General features: G+C 43.4%; 1 protein-coding gene across 1 annotated transcript in view; it reads left to right on the top strand.

The window, feature by feature from the left end:
• CERS2 (ceramide synthase 2) overlaps positions 1–23,715 on the top strand; it is a 1,576,758-nt gene that overhangs the window by 267,010 nt on the left and 1,286,033 nt on the right. Inside the window, exon 3 of the mRNA XM_044080039.1 lies at positions 10,822–10,995. Within this exon, the coding sequence (XP_043935974.1) occupies positions 10,823–10,995 (173 nt within the window). The 5' untranslated portion in view covers position 10,822. The remainder of the gene's footprint in view (positions 1–10,821; positions 10,996–23,715) is intronic.

Genomic DNA, 23,715 nt, shown 5'->3' on the forward strand with positions numbered 1-23,715 from the left:
ACTAACATGGGGACTCTATGCTCCAGACCAGAAGTGTATCCCTCACTGGTAAGATCAGACCATAAACTAATCTCACTGGATGTTCACATCCCGACACCACCCCCTGCCCAGAAAACCACAGTGAAAAACTTCTCTAAAGCAAATTTCACACTCCTCAAAACTGAGGTGGAATCCTTCAAAGCCCCCGGGCCTGTGGAAAATACGGCCCAGACCGCAGAATCCTTTATAAACGCATTCTATGAACACCTTCAGGAATGCATGGATCATGCGATCCCAAATAAAACCAAGACCCAATCCTCCAAAGGCAGATGTCCTGTCTGGTGGACCCCAGCCATAAACAAGCTATACAATAGGAGGAGGAAACTACTAAATGATAGAGCAAAACTCCAAAAAGGGAAGGCATCTCTGATCAGTATTAGCAAAAAACTACAGGCACTCATAAAATCGTCTAAGGCCAGCTTCGAGAGAAAAATTGCACAGGACACTAAGGATGATCACAAGGCTTTCTTTAGTTATGTTAGGAACCTGGGTGGTAATTCCCAGATATGCTCAGAATTAGTCCAAAATTACAAAAAATACACCGAACCCACAGACATTGCCAACATCCTAGCTGACAGGTTCAGCGCAAACTTCTCCCCCCCCTCCCCACCAAAAGGGCAAATATCTATTCCAGTAGAGTGCTGCCCCCCTGACATCTCGGATGCTCAGGTAAGAGCTGCCCTTTCCAAAGCAAAAAACACAGCATCAATGGGGCCAGACTGTGTCCTGGGCTGCGTCCTACATGAACTCCAAGAAGAGCTAAACCCAAACATAAAACTACTGTTCAATCTCAGCCTTACTACAGGATAGGTACCCAAAGAGTGGCGTACAGCAGCTGTGGTCCCTCTCCACAAAGGTGGTGCCTCAACGGATCCTGGAAACTATCGCCCCATAAGCCTGACTAGCATGGTCTGCAAAGCTATGGAAAGGATAATCATGGACCTCATAAATAAAGATATTGGGGACCTACAGACACTGGATCCTACCCAGTTCGGCTTTAAGGGCAGATCCTGCCTCTTAAACCTGGTTGATTTCTTTGAAACAGTCACCAAGGCCATTGACGAGGGGAAGGCACACAGCCTACCTGGACCTCGCAAAAGCCTTCGATACAATACCCCACTCGGGCATTATAGATAAGCTCACCAGCTTAAATATAAACCCCTATGTCACTAGATGGGTTGCAAACTGGCTCAAGGACAGAACCCACATGTTTAGAATTGCTGGAGCCATGTCAGACTCCAAACCAGTTACAAGTGGCGTCCCACAAGGCTCAGTCCTGGGACCTCTCTTGTTCAGTATATATTTCTCAGAGGTACAGGCCAACACGGAAGGACTGTGGCTGACCAAGTTTGCAGATGACTGCAAACTGGGCGCCATAATCGAGACTCCAGCCGACACAAGCATCCTCCAAAAGGGCCTCAAAGAAACAGACAACTGGTGCCAGAGCCATGGCCTCAATTTAAACAGTAAAAAGTGTATAGTCATCCCCTTTGGCAAAAACAAAGTGCCCACAAATTACCACATAGGTGGTAATCCATTAAGTACAGAAGAAGTAATTCGCGACCTGGGGACCCAGTTGATAGTAATCTCTCATTTGACAACCACGTGGCCAAAGTGGTTAGAAAAACATTTTATATAGCCCACCTAATCATGAAGGGATTCACATCTAGATCAGGGGAGGTCATTGTGCCTCTTTACTCATCCCTCATCAGGCCCATAATTGAGTACAATGCCCCTTTTGGGATGTACCTTACCAGACACCTGCAGCAACTGGAAAGACCCCAAAAGTACCTCACCAAGAGGATCAAAGGGCTCAAACAGATGCCATATGCTGCCCGGTTATAGAAACTCCAGCTCTACTCAGTGGCATACCACCTGTTCAGAGGCGATCTGTGCCTGACGTATAAAGCCATGTCCAACCCGGAATTAATGGACATGCTGCACCTCAGAAAATCCAAATCCTATCGAGCTACACGCTTGAGAGACTTGAACCTCAGCACTGAAATAAATAGGACATGCTGGAGGGACAGATTCATAACCCAGAGGCTCCCTTCACTCTGGAATAAAATCCCAGTCCAGGTTAGGCAGAGTCCCTCATTGATTCTCTTCAAGAGGAATCTTGATGAGTGGATGGGAGATTGTAGGTTTACCCCGGGTATGACTTCTGTGTCACTGTTAGACAGAGGCACAGTATACTAACCTCAAAAAAAGGGCATAGCAAAATTAATTTAAAATGGGTGGCGAAAGCCAAACACATTCTGGCTAGGCTTATAAATGCCCTAGGGCAGATAGCCTAGTTTGAACCTATGAATCTCGCCTTCATTCTTGCTGGATGGGTTCTGAGCCGACCCTGTGCTCCGACTCGGCCTATACTAAAGCTCGAGAACTATTTATACCGGCTCGAGGCTACCCTATGTCCCACAATGCTAGGCGCTAACTACCCAGATCTCGCTTACAGCTGCGAGGTGCGTTTATTACCGGCTCTACAGGTTAGATGATATAATTCTTAAATTTCTATCTTTTAGTCAGATTTTCAGTTAGTTTTTAGTTGGCGACCATCCCATTCGCTTCCCTTCATAGCTAAATCCCCCTTCCAGCCCATCTTAATCCTTATCCTAACCCCCTTTGGTTATAGGGTTAGGCCTTTGGGCCTATTCTGCTTTGTTTAACTTGTCAGTTTTATTTTTGTGTGACTGACTTAGCTTGTTTTAAAGGATGTCTGTGTGTATGTATTTTTTTTTGTACTTTTTAGGATGTCTGAAGACACCAGGGTCTCAGGCTTCAATAAGTGTGACTCGTGCTGCCAGAAAATGTCGCTGACAGACTGTCACACTTCTTGTGTTTATTGCCTGGGCCCTCTGCACCTGCAGGACTCTTGTTCGGTCTGTCATACTTTCAGTCCAAGAGTCCTGCAGGAACCAGAAATAAGTTAATTTTGAGGGGCTTGTTAAAGCCTGAAGGTTCCCCGACCAAGTCATTGTCTGGGAAGCCTTCGAAGCCATCTAAGCCATCGGCTCCGAGTTCAGAGCCTTCGACTGGTGGTGCTCTGACTGCTGTTACATCGGCTCCACGGTCTGCTCCCTCAGCTCCTCCCTCTGTAGTGCCTGCTGTGGTCTCTACCCACTCTCTCATTCCCGACCGTAGAGATCCAACGCCTCAGGTTTCCCCATTGGGAATATCCTCCTCTTCCGAGGTTTCCCCTGATCCGTCAGGGGAACCCCCTTGGAAGAGGAAATGTAAGAGGAAGCATCTGGACTGCCCTGAGTCCATTACATCGGATACCGACTTGGATGAGTTGGAAGGGTCCCCACGGTCCCCCTCTGAGTATGTCTCCTTTTCAGACATCCTTGAGATCCTGAAGCAGAGGGGGAACTGGTCTACATTTAATCCTTCCGAGGACGAGTCGGTTTACCTAGAGGCATTTGGCTCTCGCCCTTCCACCTCCTGGGTGTCTCCGCCCTTTGACCCCCTCATGGAAGTGGTGGCGCAGAAGGCGTGGACGGCCCCTGATAGATGGAACCTACCCCATGGAGGCCTTCCAAATTCATAACAGCCCCTTCGGACAGAGTTTAGCCAAGGGTGTCCTGATTGACGCCATGGTGGTGGCTGCAGCCACTAAGAAAGAACTGGCTGATCCTTCAGTACCTGTCCATCCTCCTAACAAGGAGTTTAGGACTATGGATAGGTACGGCAAGCGGATGTTTTCTTCAGCGACCTTTGTCATGCGGTCACTGAATTATCTGTGCCACTTCACCCGCCTTCAGAGACATGCTGAAAGAAGTGGGTGAGGTCTTTCAGGATCCAACAGCTGCGGGGTCTCAGGACAAAATAAACTCCCAGTTGGCAACTCTGAATCCCATTGTCAGCTCCTCCATGCGGATTATTTCCTATGCGGCCGATGGGGAGAGTAGGGCTGCAGGCACAGGCGTTGCCTTAGGGTGTCATGCCTGGATGCAGCTTTGTAACTTTGCAGACCCCTTTAAGGCGTCCTTTACTAACTCCCCCTTTGACGGTTCAGCTTTGTTTGGCCCTCAGGTGAAGGATACTTTGACCCGATGCGAGCAAGAAGGCAAGACTCTCTCTGCTGTGGGAGTCCGTTTTTCCACCCTGTCTAGACCATACCCTAAGGGTCAGAAGGGTGGGAAGATGTGGTTCTGTAAACCACAAGAGGGTCTCACCTGACGCAAGAGGTCAGTTCCCCTCTAGAGGCGGGGGGGGGGAGAGAATAACAGACGCTGCCCTAGGGGCAGAGGAGGTCCGCAAAATCAGGGTAGCAGAGAGTCTCTTTCTGACAAACCCTTCCAGCATCCCTGAGAAGCTGCCCGACTGTCTGCCTTCGGAGGCAGTCGGGGGAAGGTTATCACTGTACCCGGAAGCCTGGCTTTCACTCACCCAAGACAAATGGGTACAGTCGATCATATCAGAGAGTTACAAAATTCCTTTTATCCACACCCCAACTCAGCCAAAAGGACCCCTCCCAGACATTCCACCCAGTCTAAGGGAACAAGCAATAGTACTAGAAATATCAAAACTGCTAACAAAAAGAGCCATCCAGCCAGTCCCAGCAGACCAACAAGGATCCGGAATCTACTCCAAGTTCTTTTTGGTATCAAAAAAGACAGGGGACTGGAGACCGATATTGGATCTCAGCAGACTAAACAAGTCTGTAAGAAGAACGACGTTCCGGATGGTCACACTACAGTTCATTCTACCCTTTGTGGGTCAGGACGATTGGATGTGCTCAATAGACCTTTAGGATGCGTACTACCACATCAAGATGCACAGGCGCTCCAGGAGGTTTCTCCGCTTCCGGCTGGGAGCCAGTCACTATCGGTTCAGAGCCCTGCCCTTTGGTCCCCGTGTTCACCAAATGCATGGCAGCGGTTACGGCTCATCTGAGGCATCAAGGATTCCAAGTGTTTCCATACCTAGACGACTGGCTCCTCACTGCCACCACCAGGCGTCAACTTCTCTCCAGAGATTACACCATTCAAACTTGTGAAGGGCTAGGTATCTCCATAAATTTCGAAAAGTCTGCCTTGTCGCCTTGTCAGTCTATTACCTTCATAGGCGCCACCTTGGACACAGTCCGGCTTTCCGCAAAACTAACCGAGCAAAGAGTTTTAGATATTCGCAGGCATGTTCACATCCTTCTTCAGAACAACAAAATCCAAGCCAGGTTTGTCCTGAAGGTATTAGGTCTCATGGCGGCAGCCATTACTCTACTTCCCCTAGCTCGCTTTCATATGCGGATCCTTCAATGGATGCTTTTTTCCCAGTGGTCCTTTCAACAACTTCCAATGTCACACAACATTTTAGTAACCCTGTCTTGCAAGAAACACCTTTCTTGGTGGATGGTCTCCCCTCAAGTCCTTCAGGGCAGACCATTTGTTCCTTCTCCCCCGGTCGCCACTGTGACAATGGATTCCTCCCTGATCGGGTGGGGTGGGCATTTTCAGGACAGGACGGTCCAGGGCACATGGCAACCTTTCGAGTGCCACCTGCACATAAATGTCTTGGAGATGAGAGCAGTACTTTTAGCGTTGCAAGCCCTTCAGGACTCTCTTCCTATCGGGACTATTGCAGTTCAGATGGACAATATGTCGGTAATGTGGTACATCAACAAACAGGGCGGAACCAAGTCCTATCCCTTATGTCGAGAGGCTCTGACTTTGGCAGTGGGCTATCTCCTCTCAGCGGTTTCTGATAGCAATGCACATCCCCGCGAAGTCCAACATCATAGCGGACAGGTTGAGCAGAGCCATTCTCATGCCACACGAGTGGTCTCTCAAACGAGCAGTAGTGGAGAGAATTTTTCAGAGATGGGGTCGACCTTGCTGCGACCTTTTTGCAACACCTCAAAACAGCAAGTGCCACAACTTCTTCACTCTCTTCCCGGCCACGCCCCGGGGACTTCTGTATGCCTTTCCCCCCTTTCCATTAATCACTCAGTTGATTCAGAAAGCTACCGCCGTGAGAGCCACCATGATCCTCATTGCTCCTTACTGGCCTAGTCAGATATGGTTTCTGTTCCTGCATAGTTACCTCTTGGGGCAGCCCTGGCATCTGGACCCAATGCCAGATCTCTTGACCCATCAGTTGGGACAGCTGCACCAATCCCTCACCCTCACAGCTTGGTTGCTCCAATTCCAACCCTAGCCAGGCTTCCCCTTATTTCCCATTCTGTGCGTGACATACTTCTAGCTTCCCTAAAGTCATCCACCAGGAGAATTTATGCCAGCAAGTGGAAGCGTTTTTCCTTCTGGGCAGAAGCTAGAAATATAGATCCTTTTACTGCCCCTATCCAATCAGTACTAGACTTCCTAGCCGAATTGTTTCACTCAGGGTCTTCTTCCTCCACCATCAGAGTACTGTTAGCCGCTATTTCGAACTTTCATGCAAGCCTTTCGGACTCCAGTATCATGTCCCATAAGCTTTGTAAAACCTTTCTTAAAGGTATCTTTTTGCTTAAGCCCCCAATCAGGGACCCCCACCGCAGTGGGACTTAAATTTGGTTCTAACCTCCTTGATTCTTCCCCCTTTGAACTTGCGGCTTCCTGCTCCTTGAAATTGCTATCTTGGAAAACTCTCTTTCTGGTCGCCATAACATCTGCAAGAAGAGCATCAGAACTTCAGGCCCTTTGCACTCGTCCACCTTATCTAGTTTTCCATAAAGACAGTGTCCCTCAGGACTAATCCGTCCTTTTTACCCAAGGTTTCTTCTGAGGCGAATCTAAACCAGACTATCGATCTTCCAGTTTTCTTCCCCAACTACTCCAACAGAGCGGAACAAAAGCTGCATTTTCTGGACGTTCATCATCAACTCCATTACTATCTGGATAGAACCAAGCAAGCTAGGAAATCTGAGCAGCTCTTCCTATCTTAGGCGGCAGGGAAGAAAGGCCTTCCAGTTTCCAAAGTAACCCTTTCTAGATGGCTGGCTTCCGATTACTTTCATCTATCAGCTCAGACGCCAAAAGCTACCGTCAAGGCCCAGGGCTCACTCAGCATTAGCCACCTCAATAGCTTTTCAGGCTAGATTACCAATAGATTCCATTTGTGTGGCAGCCACTTGGGTCTCTCCTCTTACCTTTATCTTTCATTACAAATTAACCAAAAACACAGTCTGTTTCCACAAGCACAGACCCGAAGCACTGACACTCAGAGTTGGAATAAAATCACTCTCCTTTATTAAAACACAATTGTTAAGCGCTTTCATCTAAAACACTTAGACTTCTTCAGAACAATGACTTACAATATCCTTAGGTTTAAATACATTTTGTCCTCAATCACTTAATTGATTCCAATAAACTTTTAAAGTGCCAGTGTGCCATTTCATAAAACAATTCAACTAATACAACAATTCATCTATAAAAATACGAACATAATTACTTAAAATTCATTCAAATTATCTCTATATGACCAATACATAATTGGTGAAGTCTTTTACCCCATGTATACAATATTATGTGGGTGTAATTCATTACTACACTTGATTTCCTAGCCCGACATGTCTTAACTACCTTATATTCTCTAAAATTGGCTTTACAAATATATGATCATTCAACCCTGGCAGGGTTGATGCATTTAATTTGATTTGCCATCTTGTTTCTAATTCACCCAGTTTCTTACTAATGTTTCCACCCCTGGGATTAACTGTAGCTATATCTAAAATACCAAAATGAAAAATACTACAACTATTACTTTCTGCTAAATGTCTCCATAGGGCATTATTAGTGTCTTTTTTCTTTATTTTATAATAATGGTGATATATTCTTTCCCTGAGACTTCTGTCGGTCTTCCCCACATAATAACAAAGGACACTTTGAACATTTGGCTAGGTACACTATATGCTGCGTTCTACAGTTCCCTTTCCTGTATAGTATCTCAGTACAATTAACATCTTCCAACTTTATACTGTTCTCTGAGGAAATATACCTGCAGTGATTGCAAGTGCCACATTTTGTTGTGCCTTTCACTTCTGTTTCCCTTCCAATAGTCTCTTTTTTTCCTTTGCAATTCATTTTTCATGTTAAACCCATTCCTTGATACAAATCTAGGTGTTTCCCCAACTATTTCCCATAATTCTTTTGTCCATTTTTAATATATTCCAATTATTTGTAATGATATTTTTAATATTTGAGGTCCATGGTGTGTGTTGTAAATATACAAGCTCTAGTGTAGTCAATGTTGTTTTCCCTATCATTTACTTCCATGTTCACTTTGACTAGAGGTCCTTTGCTTAACAAGGGTACATATTTCTTACCCCATTCCCTCTCTACATAACTGGTTACATCTTTGACTAACCATCTGGGGTATCCCGTCTGGATGAACATATCTCCTATGAATTGTAGTTCATTTACAAAGTCCAAATAGTCTGATGTCATCCTAGCAGCCCTAATACATTGCCCCTTAATTGTACTCTTTGGCTCATAGGATGACAACTGGTGTATTCCAAATACCTGTTACTAAATCTCTTTCCTATAAATTCTAGTTTTGATTTTCCCATCTTCCACTAGAATTAATGTATCTAAATAAGCCATATTAATAGGATCAACATTGAAGGTGAATTTCAAGTCATTACACCTCTAATTCAGATATTCTTTAAATTCATCCAGTTCTTCTCTATTACCTTTCCAAATCAAAAAAATATTGTCCAAAAATCGATAATAACAGGACATATCATGATACCACTTACTTCTAAATATATGTTCTTCCTCCCAATCATATAAGTACAGGTTGGCGTAAATGGGGGCACAAGCTGCCCCCATTGCTACTCCTTTCATTTGAATATAATATTCTCCTTCAAACAGGATGTAATTGTGTTTTAAAATCAATTCCATAAATTCCACAGTAAATCCTATCTTGTCCCACGAAAAATTACTTAATTTTTTCATGCAGTTTTCCAATCTGAGCAATCCATCCCCCTGTGGAATGCTGGAAAACAATTCTACCACATCTGTTGTGACTAATACAGCATTTGATATTAACATTTCATTCTTGAGCCTTCCCAGAAAGTCCCAGGAATCTATAACAATATGCTTAATGGAAGAATATAACGGTTTTAACCACACATCCACTACTTTTCCAAAATTAAATGTTTTTGACCTATTGCCAGAGATGATTGGCCGGACGGGGGGTCCTGTAATTCTTTATGGATCTTGGGTATGCCTACCATGGTACTTATAATGGGAAATTCAACTTTCAGATATTCATATAAGTCCTTAACTTTAAAAGTTTATTGGAATCAATTAAGTGATTGAGGACAAAATGTATTTAAACCTAAGGATATTGTAAGTCATTGTTCTGAAGAAGTCCAAGTGTTTTAGATGAAAGCACTTAACAATTGTGTTTTAATAAAGGAGAGTGATTTTATTCCAACTCTGAGTGTCAGTGCTTCGGGTCTGTGCTTGTGGAAACGGACTGTGTTTTTGGTTATCTTGTCGACTGGTTCCAGCATTTATTGTTTTCTCATTACAAATTAGACGTGGCCTCCCGAAGCCGGGCTAATTTTGGTTCCACCGTTCACAAGAGTCTGTTCCGATGAGCCACCCAGGGTGAAGGTGCTAGGGACACGGTCCCATCCAGCAAGAATGAAGGCGAGATTGACAACTTAACATTGAGAAGTTATGTACCTACCATAACGTTCCATGTTAGTTGTCTTCTCGCCCTCTTTCTTGCGTCCCACCCCCCCATCCCCCTAGCCTGAACAGACCTAAGGATCCTTGGGGATCTTCTTGCCTCAATTTTGCCCCCTAGGCTATCCCTACTGGTAGCTATAGGTCTAGGTGACTTTCGAGTGAGGTTTCCTCTCCTCCTTTTGTTGGAGAGCAGAACTGCTATGGTTTCAGCTATCAAACAAGATCTAGGTAGTTAGCGCCTAGCATTGTGGGACATGGGGTAGCCTCGAGCCGGTATAAATTGCTCTCGAGCTTTATCATAGGCCGAGTCAGAGCCGAGGGTCGGCTCCGAACCCATCCAGCAAGAAAGAAGGCGAGAAGAAGACAACTAACATGGAATGTTATGGTAGGTACATAACTTCTCATTTTTGACTATTTTTTGTTCATTGATTCTTATTTTACAGCTTTTTTTATTGCACATTTTTCTGAATGTTAACTTGATGTCATGTAGTGAGTATTTAAGTGGACATGTACAATATTTTATATTCTTAGAACCTTGAAGTATTGAAAGATCTTTAGGATTTTGTATATGTAGTTCATCTGTGCAGTGAAGAGGGGAGTTTATTTGATTCTGTTGTATATTTGTGTGTGTATGTATACACACGCACGCCCCTGCCGTCACGTGGGTTTCCTCTGGGTGCTCTTGTTTCCTCCCACATTTCAAAGGCATGCAGTAGTTGGATTGGACACACTAAATTGGCCATAGGGGAGTGTGTGTGGGTACGAATGAACTACCTTGGCAGGGCTAGCCACCCAGTGGTGTAAACATTGTCTCAAGATGATTGTCACTGCTGAAGTGACACCCCCTACCCCATGTGCAAAAATGGGGAAAAGGGTTTGAGGATGGATAAACAAAATACATGTGTGATATGAAGCATTTAATCAGTTGCACATCTTTTTGATGTTACTGGTAGCACTATTTCTGAAGTTCTGCTGTGAAGTCTGATGCATGTGGATATTTTAGCTGTTATGTACACCTGTAGTATAACTTTGACTTGTACTGTGTGTGTTCTGTTTGGCTCTTTATACCAGTAACCTTGGCTGTTAATATTACTTTGATGCTGTGTCAAACTTAAATTTGATCTCTCTCTCTCTTTTTCAGGATGCTTTCAACATTATTTAATTATTTCTGGTGGGAGCGGCTATGGTTGCCTGTACCACTGACCTGGGAAGACTTGATGGATGTTGATGGGCGTGTGTATGCCAAAGCTTCAGATCTTTATATCACTATTCCAATTGCCTTTATTTTTCTTGTTCTTCGATATTTCTTTGAAATGTAAGTGAGTTGATGCTTGTTTTTCAGTATTTTCCTTATTAAAGTTTGTATACTGGCTGGTGAGGTAGTAACTGTTTAGCCATTTGGCTTGGGAGGTGGTAGAACATCACATACTGTGTGCATATGGACATTTACGCAATAAAAAATATCTTTTGTGCAGTAAGCAAAGAAATAGTATAACGAACGGTGCAGTCTAATAAAGCAGTATGAGTAAATAAATACCAGTTACCAGAAGAGAACTAAAGTAAATATCAATATGAATTAAAGCATAGTCACTATTAAAGTTTAACAATCATAGTGGAAACTCATTGCAACTAAGAACGTGGGATTATACCAAAGCTTTGAAGTAACCAGCATCCTTAATGCATTTGCATTTATTTTAATTCTGTAGATCTACTTTTACATTTTTTTTTTATTATGCGAGATCCTGCAGTTCTGAAATAACTAGCTGGAAGAGAGCTGCTTGAAGCACAAGCTAGCTTTAAAAAGTAACTTTCACAGATAACTAGAAAGGGAGGGTTCAAGAAAGATGTCTGTAATGCAGACATTAGTTTAAAATTTTGTGAAGCACAGACTGGCTGTGCCTGTGAAGTGGCAGCAGACTGATGTCCTTCAAGAATGCAACTGCAGTCATAACATGTGGGTTGTCCTGCCTCAGGCAGCCCTCGGTCGGCCGGATTCCAAAGTCTGGGTCCGACGTCGGCTGATGTCGCATTTCTCTCTGACGTCAGAGCGGCTGGAGTACATAAGCATCAGCCGACGCCATTTTCTTCAGTCTTTCTTGCCGCGCGGTGCCCGAAGCAGAAGCAGTTCGCAAGTGCCGGTCGGTCAGCTCCTGTTTTCTACGATACCGAAGTCTTCAAAAAAGCTAAGTACCCCGTTGGGGACCTTTTCTTGCCTCAGCCGATGTCAGAAATTACTGAAAAAGTTAATAATTGTCTTTTTTGTGGTAAACAAATACCTCATAAGGATTTCCACTCTTACTGCCTCCCTTGCCTGGGCCCAGACCACGACGTCTCGGCCTATGTAGCCTGTGCTCGCTTCAACAAGCACACATTCAGGCGCCGGGCGGAGTTCGCTGAAGACTTTTTCGGCGATAAATTTGCTTATACCATGCCGTCGGATCTTCCGACTTCGCAAACTCCCAAAAAGCGAAAAGACCGGGACAGACATCCTCGGCCCGTGTCTACTACCGACTCCACGCCAAAACCTAGCGCGAGTGCTCCGGTTCCCTCTGAGACGGTCTCTCCACCGCTCCGAACCGAAGACACCGCATTACCGACGACTCCGATTCCAGACATTACTCCGACGCCAGTTATAGATTTTCCTCCGGATACCGAAACCGAGGAAATGCCCGAGACCATTGCTGTAGACAAGGTCACTCCTGCACGTGGAGCTGCCAGGCCCCCTATGGCCATGTCTATTAAGGCCTACACTAGGGCTAAGGCAGCCAGCAAAACAAAGCATATTACTCCTAGAGCCTTACCTCAGCCGACTCCGGAGACACAAATTATGTCCATGGCTGCTGATTTAATTTCCATGATTAGAGGTTCGCAGACCCATCCTGAGAGAGCATCCCAGCCTCCTCCTGATAAAAGGCCCCGGGTTGAACCCTCTGACCCTACTCCTTCAGATGAAGACTCTGTCCACTCTGATAGCCAGGAAGAGCTCTTCCAGACCTATGAGGACTCTGATGCAGAAGATTCCAAACCTTCGGCCTCCCCTCCTGAGGATATTTCCTTTGGGGAAGTTCTGCACACCATGAGGGAACATTTCAAGTGGCAGGGCCAGGAATATTCTGATTCCAGGAAACGCCTTAGGACTTTCCTTAAGAAGCCTCAGCACAGGCCCTTAGCTATTCCTCCTGTACTTGATGTTCTGGATGATTTGTACTCTGATTCTAGTGCTACCCCTGATACTCTCCCTCCTGCTCCAGCCAAGCCGGACAGGTATTACAGGGTCCCAGAAACTCATTCACATTTATTCAGGGCCCATACTGTTGATTTGGAAACTATTTCACAGGGGCCTAAAGGAGTTTCAGCCTCCACCTCAAAAAATCCTTTGCCCTCCAACAGGGAAGCAAGGTCATTAGAGAGATGGGGTAAAAAGATTTACACCTCCACTACTTTATCTATGAGAGCTTTAAATTGCCTTTTTCATATGTTCCAGTATCAGGATTATCTCTTAGAAGATTTACAAAAAACACTAGCTTCTCCTGATCCTTTAGACAGGAAAACTTTGCAGGAAGCTGTACATAACACTCAGCAAGTAAGCAATCCCTTCCTGCAGTGTGGATATGATGCACTGGAAGCTTCATGTAGGGCAGCTATGACAGGGGCAGTGATGCGAAGACATGCTTGGTTAAAAGATCAACCTCTACCAGATCATGTAAAAGCAAAACTTCTGGATGCACCTCTGGAAAAGAACAAGCTTGTTGGTGCAAATGCTAAGGATGTGTTAAAGACCATCGAAGAAAAAGCAAAATCAGTTCAAACTGTAAAGGATTTCCTCCAGGTTCAACCCCCCAGATTCAGTAGGAATTGGCCTTCAAAAAACTGGTCCTTTCCTAATCCAGAAAAGTTTCAAAGGGGTAAGAACAGACGTGGCCGAGGAAGAGGCCAATACAGAGGCCCTTACAGGGGACGTCAATGGCAGCCAGGAAACCAAAGAGGTGATGCAGGGGTTTCTCCTGCCCAACAACCACAATCTCAATTACTTTCCTCTGCTACCGCCTACCAGGGAACAACTAGAAGCTCCCTTGGGCGGGAAATTATCTCTGTTTGCAAAAAACTGGCACAGACTGACAAAGGACAAATGGATTTTAGACATTGTAGACCAAGGGTACAGGTTTCATTTCCATACCTTACCAAGGAAACAAGGCATGCCAAATCTACCACAACATCAAAGGGCAGAGGCTATCAAGCAAATCTCTCTGCTAACTCAAATGAAAGCAATAGAAAGAGTTCCACAACAAGAACAAGAACAGGGGTTTTACTCAAGACTGTTCCTTGTTCCAAGAAAAGAAACTCAATGGAGACCAATACTGGACTTGTCCGCATTAAACACCTTTCTCATAGTACCGAAGTTCAAAATGCTGACTCTACAGCAACTCCTTCCCATGCTGGGCAAGGAGTCGTGGCTGATCACTCTGGACCTCAAGGAGGCATTACCTGCATGTCCCTATCAGACACAGTTGCAGAAGATACCTCAGATTTCTTGCAGGGCCAGAGCATTATCAATTCTCAGCATTGTCATTTGGCTTATCTACTGCGCCCAGAGTGTTTACAAAATGCCTGGCTTCAGTAATTGCTCTTTGCAGGCTCCAGGGTATACAAATCTACCCGTACCTGGACGACTGCCTCATACAAGCGGACGACAAATTGATGACAAAAAATCTGGAATATGTCATACGATTACTTCAAGCTCTGGGATACACAGTCAACTTCCAAAAGTCAAGACTGCAGCCATCCCAGCAAATAATCTTCTTAGGAGCCAAACTAGACACAGCCTCTCAAATGGCTTACCTGACAGAAGACAAGCAAGAGAAGTTAACTCAATACTTCAAAGGTTTAGCAAAACTCACCCAGATGACTGCAAGGAGATTCCTACAGGCCCTGGGTTACATGGCATCCTGCATTCTACTGGTTCCATTAGCAAAACTACACATGAGAAAGCTTCAATGGTACCTAAAAAGCATTTGGTCTCAACACAGCAACAACTTGGAGACAATCATAACACTCATTCCATGCTTGCAAAAGGAATTCCAATGGTGGGCTTCGGTGAGCCAGGAAAACACAGGTTTGTCATTCAAAAAACCACAGATAACACAGACCATGACTACAGACGCCTCAGACCTCGGATGGGGGGCACACATGAAAGGCAGGTGTATACAAGGACAATGGTCTCCAAAGGAAACACATCTGCATATAAATCAAAAGGAAATGCTGGCAGTAATGCATGCTGTCGAGGCTTTTCAAAACCAACTCCAGCAAGGCCACTTAATGATACGGACAGACAACACCACTGTGATGTGGTACATAAACAAGCAGGGGGGCACTCACTCTTACCCCCTTTGCAGACTGACAATGCAGCTTTGGGAGAAATCACTGAGTCTAAACATCCAGTTGCAATCGCAGTTTGTTCCAGGAAAAGACAATGTGTTGGCGGACAGCCTAAGCAGGAATTTCACAGATGCACACGAGTGGAGGTTGCATCCGAAGGTTTTCAGACAACTCACTTCGACATGGGGCAAGCCAGAAGTGGACCTATTTGCCTCTCACCTCAGTCATCTACTACCAAAATTTTGCACAAGGACATACCATCCAAAGGCTTGGAAAGTTGATGCTCTTTCATTCAACTGGAGCTCCCTAGCAATCTATGCATTCCCACCTCTGCTACTGATGACCTCAGTATTACTAAAGATCAAAGCAGAGAAGCCCAAGGGAATATTAATAGCTCCGGATTGGCCAAGACAACACTGGTACCCACTACTGCGGGGCATATGTCACACCAGGAGGTGGGCCCTCCCTCAGTGGCCTCTACTGACTCAGCATAATTTCGAAACACTGCATCCAAACCTTCAGACTCTGCAGCTAACAGCCTGGGAGATCCCATAAATGAATTCAACTTACCTCTCTCCAAAGAAGTTCAGCGGATACTAACAGAGGCTCGAAGACCGTCCACCAGAAAGGTTTACTTAGCAAAGTGGAAAAGATTCAGCAATTGGAATACCAGCAAAGGGCATGATGCATCATTACTGAACATCCCACTTATCTTGGAATATTTGGCAGATATGTTAGAGTGGCCTCTCATATTCTTCAATAAAAATACATGCATCTGCTATTTCAGCTAGATACAACACTGATCCTCCTGTTTTTTCTCACCCCTTACTAAGACAATTCCTCAGGGAAATCAAGAACATTAAGCCACCAAGAAAGGCCCCAGTGCCAGCCTGGGACCTCAATTTTGTCTTAGAAAAACTGACTCTACCTCCTTTTGAGCCAGCAGCTTCAGTTGACTTGCAATTTCTCTCATGGAAAACAGCCTTCCTGTTGGCAATAACCTCAGCAAGAAGGGTTTCGGAACTACAGGCCCTAATGGCAATACCACCCTTTATCATTTTCCACAGAGACAGGGTTTCTTTAAGGACCAACCCTACCTTTATGCCAAAGGTGGTATCTAGGGTTTCTCTAAATCAAGCCATTCATCTGCCTGCCTTCTTCCCAATCCGAGAATAAGGGGAAAGGCTTTGCATACCTTGGATATTCATAGACAACTTCGATACTACCTGGACAGAACAAAGGCCAGTAGGAAGTCTGAACAGCTTTTTGTAGCTTATGCCCCTGCAGTCCAAGGAAAAGCAATTTCAAAACAGACTATTTCTAAATGGATTGGACATTGCATCAGATTCTGTTATTCCTTTCATGGAAAGACTGTTCCAGCCTATGTCAGACCACATTCCACCAGAGCTACAGCCACCTCTACAGCATTTTTAAGAGGGGTGCCTACAAAGGACATTCTAGAAGCTGCTACATGGAGCTCCGTGCATACATTCTCCAAACACTACAATCTCCCTTTATACTCCAGATCCAGAGCAGGCTTTGCTTCGGCAGTCCTGCAGGGTTTGATTGCCACACCTTCTCTTTCCTAGAGCATACCTCCTCCCCCAGCTAAGCTATGGTATTCTACCCACATGTTATGACTGCAGTTGCATTCTTGAAGGACATAGTACAGTTTTGTACCTACCATAAATGTAGATGTCCGAGAGACATGCAACTGCAGTCGGGTTTTCCCTCCCTCCATACCCCTCTATGCCTAGGGTCCACTCCTATCCCCCCCACTCTTAGCTGGGGATATCTGTTATGGTGTATTTGTTTTATTACTAATGTATTTGTTTGGAATCCTGTTTATGTCTACCAATTTGATTACAGCCTTCCCTGGAGGGCACCTGGCATCTGGGGCAAGAAACACTGAAGAAAATGGCGTCGGCTGATGCTTATGTACTCCAGCCGCTCTGACGGAGAGAAATGCGACATCAGCCCCAGACTTTGGAATCCGGCCGACCGAGGGCTGCCTGAGGTAGGACAACCCACATGTTATGACTGCAGTTGCATGTCTCTCGGACATCTACATTTATGGTAGGTACAAAACTGTACTTTCCAGCATGGAAAATAGTGGCGGTATGATGATTTGTACAGCAGACTAGGAGAACCACACATGTAGGGAAGCAACCTGTAGTCCAGTTAGTATGCAAAAGACAGGAATTGATTATCTCCATATTGATCACTGCTGCAGTATTGTTAGCTGTGTGGGTTATATCCTGCCAAGGCTATAACAACTGGCCAATTTCAAAAGCTTCAGTGCACCATCTATATGCCTAAACTGTTAAGCAGCCCAAGCAGTGTTGACTAAATATGTTTAGGCTTGAAACCCTTCAGAACTTTACTGCTGCCGATAAGTACGCTCCTGAGGCTTTTGAGGATGGACTGTCAGCTTGCGCTTTTCTTTCCTGAGCAGACAAGTTCTCTTTGGGGGAAAAACTTCCATTTTCTAAAATTTTGTAAATGTTTTATTACTTTACTCTTCAGGACAGTTTATTTTAAAGCTAAGGCTGTTATTTAACAGACTGTTTCAAGACTGTAACGTACTTTTAAAAGGAGCACTCCTTTCTTTCTGTCCGTTTAAAAATAGTGTAAACTAATTGAAAACATTTTATGTGAAGTATGAAGTACTTAATTTTTCCATTGTGGGGCTGTCTTGGGTGTTGTAAAGTGCTTTACTGTGTTTTTTCTGTCAGAGTAATTTTTGCTGACTGGTAGATTTACTGGCATTTGCTGCTTGTTTCTCTCGGGGAAAGAGATGCCATTTTCAGCTTAACCATTCAATTGACTACTGGTTCCGCGATCAGTCTTCCTTCCACAAAAAGGAAAAGTTAAGCAAACAGCCTTTACTACCACAGCAGGCTAGCAATTTGCCTCAGCCGCAGGTGGGTGACTCTGCTGTGGCCATTTGTTGCACCTCCTACCACTCTATCTTTTATCCTGGATTGCTTTGATGTAGCACCTACAACCACTATGGACTTGGGGGTCAGTCACATCCTTTGTGGCTGTTGGAGTCTCCTCAGTGAGCAAGGGGGAGTCGCTGTTGTCATGCTAGGAGAGGGAACATGTAAGGTTTCCCTATTGTGTCAGAGCCCATCCCTGGGGAAGCAGCTGCTGCCATTAGTAACACCGTTGGCCCCATTTGTCCTGTCAAATAGAAATTGAAAACCAAACGTGTATCTACCCCTCCTCAAATTAAGTTGGATAGGAGGAGCTTACTGGGACTGGCCCAGGGTTTAATTCAGGCTATTGATCCTTCTTGTAAAGTAGTTTCTGGTAATGAGGGATTCTGAATCTGAACGGGAAGATGCAGGACCAAATTCAGAGTTTTGTCTTCAGATTTCTAATTCAGACTCTGGAGAGCTCACTTTCTGATTCTCCCTGTAGGAGATTCTCTTCCTGTGAGACTACCATTAGAGAAGGTCCCAGTGATTTCAGTGGGTAAACACTGATGTTGCTTAGTCTCTCAGAAAATACTACGAGTGGTTAGAGAATTTTTTTTCAAAATGACCACCTGTTCATAATCTCTTCTCTGCTTTAGAGGATTTGTCTTAGAGCCTGCAGTTTTCCTGATGATCATTCAGCTCTCCGTAAAGAGGCACATAGGATGCTTAAAGTTTCTCAGTCTTTTAAATTGCTATACTCCACTCCCAAACTTGACCCAGCAACTATAGCCTTTGTTGATTCCACTGCTGCTAAGCAGTTGGTTAATTCCAGTCGTAATCTTTCTAATAAACATGGAAAGGTTATTGATAGTTATGTTTTCAAGTTCTCAGGCTCATGTTAGTTGACAGATTGTGAAATTATAAGGAATAGGTGATCTACAGATGTGATATTTTTGATTGTATGGATTGTTGGATCAGACCTGGGCACCATCTCTGAAGCTTCACATTCCAAGGGATTGGACTCCCTCCCCTACTCATAATTCTTTGCACTCTCTACTTTAGTACCTCAGACCTGATTTTCTGCCTGAATCATCAGATGTGTGTTGTTCAGGCAAGGGTGCTTTTATTCTTAAAGTATATCCTTTTTGGACACCTGCAGTGTTGTGACCTCCCCTCTTACAGAGAGGCTCGTCTCTACAGTTTTTCCTCTCTTGGATCAAAGTTGTGGAAAAAAAAATCGTAGTTGCTGCTACAGAGTTAGGGTTAGGCCTTGGGGTACTGTTTATTTCTCTCTCTAATAGTTTTGTCCTTCAGTATTTTCTGGTGTGACTGTATACAGTCACTTTTAGGATCTCTCTGGTGTTTTTTGGGAGATGTCAGGTGGTCAGAGGTTTAAGAAATGTGCTGAGTGTGGGCACAAAATCCCCTCAAGGTTCACGTGTCTAGTGTTTTCAGTACTGCCCATCTCGATACTGATTTGTGATGCCCGTGTTTCTTTCAGCACTAGGACCCTTCAAAAGGAAAAGCTGATAGTCAAATGTTGTCTCCCTCGTCAGACAGGGTGCTCTCTCCCTGATGCATCATTGTAATCCACTGCTGCCTCTTCTCCAGCCAAGAAACAGGACAAATCCAAAACAAAAAGAAAAAGACAAGCCAAGTGAAAACTCTCTCTCACTGGAACCTGCAAGTCCGAGGATGCATTCTCCTGTTCGGAAGAAAAGATTTTTTGAGACTACCCTTGGTGGTGTCTTCAATTTGGTCATCCAGAAGCCTAACTGAGCTAGATGTCGATAGAATGATGAGAAAGTTCTGAGAACACCAAATTCACCTTTGGGTTCTCTTGGTGGTTCCAATGTTTAATAAACAGCATAAATACGTTAAAAACATCCAAGAAAAAGACAAGTGCTTTCACACCTATCCAGGTGCTGCTTCAGATCTAATAAACAGACACAGAATGCTGCTTAAATATACACAGTTTCAGGTCTACCTTTTAGTCACATGACCTAAGCCGTGGTCTTAAATGAACATGGTCATTTAAACCTTTCCCTCTGTCACTTTGTGATTCTAAAATCCATTTGGTTTCGATGCATTCTGTTTTGTGTTCACATACACAGTCTTTCAAAGCTGTTAGTTTTACCAACCTAAAAACTTTTACAAAACCATGCAGCTCGCTAAATAAGCAAGATTACAGCTTTTACAGTTTGCAAAGAAATTGAATTTATAAATCTGCTTAGTCTCAGGATGCTCAAATCTATCAGTTTCAATAAACTGACATGTTAGTCTCTGCAAAGGTGAGTTCCTATTGTATTAGTAATCCTTTGTTTCTTCTGAACAAGTTTATAGCACATTTTTGTTTAAAGTATTGTTCTTAAAACAAAATTTAGGAGCCTCGCCTAAAATGGTTTGTTTTTATCACATGTAAAGACATGCCAGCGTTCTCTTTCACAGACTGAGGTAACATCATTTGAGAAGGTAATACTCATTCTCAGTGTCTCCTGACACCCTGGAACTATTAGCCTCTGGGTCTTAATGAGGGAAATATAGTTTGGCCTGAGCATTCCTATTAGCGCAAGCCCCTTTTCGTGCTACATCTATCCCATGCTGTTGGTAGCCTGTACCAGTAAAATCATTTGCCAGCTCATCAAAACCACATTCCATACATTCATCATCTGCATTAAATCTGGCATACCTAAGGAACTGTCCTTTCAAGACATCCTTGGGATACGTTGTGGGCGCATACTCTGCCTATGTAAAATGCTACATTTTTTTACAAGATTGTTTTTCTAAACATGAGTGTCTAAACCATTCAGTTTCTTGATTTTAACATCTAAAAACTCTATTCTCAGCAGAAAACGTAAGGGTAAATTGTAGGAACTTGGTTATCTGTTGCTGGCATGCAGCAAAGTCATGCAGCATAGAAAATGAACCTGCCCGTACAAAATATGTATCTTCCACAAACTTGGCCATAGTATGAAGTATACTGTTTAAAGTGAACCAAGCTGGAAAGCACAAACTAGTAACTTTGAAAATGAAAAAACCAGGATCCAACCAAGAGACGCACTGAGGCACAATAAGCTAGTGCTTTCATCCACTTTTAATGATGTGAACTTCAGAAAAACAAATAACCACCTAACCACCTTTTAAATGATTCATTTTGGCAGCTCCTTTTTGGGGCTGATACATACCCAGGGCTTAATGAAGTCATTAACATAAAATGTTTTTTAAAGTATAGATAAATAGAGCATGGAATAACATACTGATATATTGTATTTATTTATATGTATGTATATACATTTTTATAGATATATCAATTATTTTACATAGTATTACTTTAAATTTATTTCATTGTGCAGACTATGACATCATTTCCTGTAATGAATCATTTAAAAGGTGGTTAGGTGGTTATTTGTTTTTCTGAAGAAGTTCACATCATTAAAAGTGGATGAAAGCGCTAGCTTATTGTGCCGCAGTGTGTCTCTCGGTTGGATCCTGGTATACTGTTTAAAGTGGTTACTGTCATTAAAGACGGTGTCTCTTATTAAACTAGCATGAAGTTTGTGTAGCTATTTGGCACAAGGTGTACCCATCGCTACACCCACCTTTTGCTTGTATAGCTGATCATTAAAAGTAAAAACATTGTTCAAAATCAAATCAAGAAGTATGCTTATAAGATATGTCCTGCACTGTAATCAGAATATTTAGACAGAAACAGAGTAACAGATTCAATCTCTGTGTCAGAGTATGACTGTGAGAAGGGATACCACATCCATTGCAATCAGCAGAATATTATCGCTGTTGGTGCTGGACCACTCAAAGATGTTAAGTGCTTAGTATCTCTAATAACAGTGTTAACTTTGTCTAATACTGGTCGCAATTGCTTTTTAACATAAATTAGATGGAGGCTCAGTTGCCCAACCATGGCTAGAGAATGTAGACTTCATTGGAGGGTTTTCCAGAGATTTATGGATTTTAGGGAGGCCATGTAAAATAGGAATGGTAGAATATTTAATCTGAAAATATTCAAACAATTCTTTGTCAGTGTTACCTTCCATCAACAAATCATGCAGATTAGGGCAGATTCTTGATAACTTATCAATGTCTGACTTAGAGCAAACAGCATAAGTAAAACTGTCAGGCAGCATATTACACAAGCTCTCTTTGTACCTAGAGGTGTCCATGACAGCTATGGTGCCCTCATTGTCTGCAGGTCGAATATATACATGTTCCATCAAAGTTAAGTCCATAATGCCCTTAAACTGTGTTTCAGTAAGGTTAAAAAAGTCTCTACCGTGTTTACTTAGCAGCAGCGTACATATAGCTTGTTCACAAAGTTTCAAAAAAGTCTCAACCAGCAGGTGGATTCACTGGGACAGATCTCTCAAACATGGCTCTGAACATTGGAGTTTAAACCATACATCAGTTTCAAAGAAATACTCCAGACAATCTCAAGTCTGTAAGTCACACAGAGGAGCCTTGCTTAACACTTGTCGTCGTTCATATGGTCGCAATCAAGTCCGTGGAATCTGTATGGCTGGACCAAGATCCAACTGCCCAGCCATTGGTGTCCTTTTTCAAACCTACTTGCCTCTGCAAGTAATCTCTCTCCACGAGATATATATATATATATATATATATATATATATATATATATATATATATATATATATATATATATATATATAAAAATGTTCGTACCAAGTAAATTATCATAGTTTGTTCACTGAATAATATTGGGTACGCTTCCACTGTCAGAGTTACTGCTGCTGGTAAATTTTCTTCTCCGAAAGTAGAAAAAGGGGGAGGGGGGGGAGCAAGTGGATTAGTTGCTGTAGCTTGAAAGTGTCCATTCACAGATCTCCCACCAGCATCTGAGTTCTCAGAAGTAACAGCTGCAAAACTAGCAGTGTTCCTTTTATCATTGGAAACAGGTCACTGAACAAAATTGGGTTTTTGGCCATGCAAATATGCGACCATTTTGAAAATCAGCAAAATCTCTTGCTAATTTCTGTGCTTGACCTGTAAGTGCTTATCAAAAGCAGCTATGTCTAAGAAGAGATAATCTAATTTATGCTTAGAAAACAGTGGGACTGAATAACTGTCAATCTTCCTGAAATCAGAGTAATGTTCTTGTAAAACAGCTTAGACTAATTTTAAAATGTTGAATCAGTAGTCTTGTATAGTTAAACCCCAATTCAAGATTCAAAGCCTGCCATTTCCTCAGCAAATCTGGGTACCAATTCCCACATGTAGGCATCCTTAGAACTCTCATGTCTCTTTGTATGCCTTTATGAAACAAACAAGGTTCTAAATGCAGCCTTTGCCACGGCAGGCATTTAAACTTGAACAGGTTGCTTTCCACCCTTCTAAAAATTGCCATAAAACAGTCAAAGCTTGTATCAGTCTGCTCAACTGCAGAGACCATGCTCACAGTCAAAGTACTAAGTGAAGGATTACCTTCTATCTGTAGCATATGATCCACTCTGCCCAGAAATGTTAGGGAAGTAGAGCCATTCAGGTTGTAGTCTAGTTCCAGAGATCCTCACTCAGCCATGCTCCATGGCCCAGATACAAAATCAAACAAGAAAGGCAAACGGATGAAGACTGGTTAAACACAAGTCAAACAATCCAAGTAGAAGAATAACCAGTCAACACTGCTGAATCCAGTGAAGTAGCAATTCCATAGTTTAATAAAACAGCATAAAAAATGTTAACATCCAAGAAAAAGACAATCGCTT

The sequence above is a fragment of the Protopterus annectens genome, chromosome 8.part0 (assembly GCF_019279795.1).
Source record: "Protopterus annectens isolate FY-2018-M chromosome 8.part0, PAN1.0, whole genome shotgun sequence".
NCBI classification, from domain to species: Eukaryota; Metazoa; Chordata; order Ceratodontiformes; family Protopteridae; genus Protopterus; species Protopterus annectens.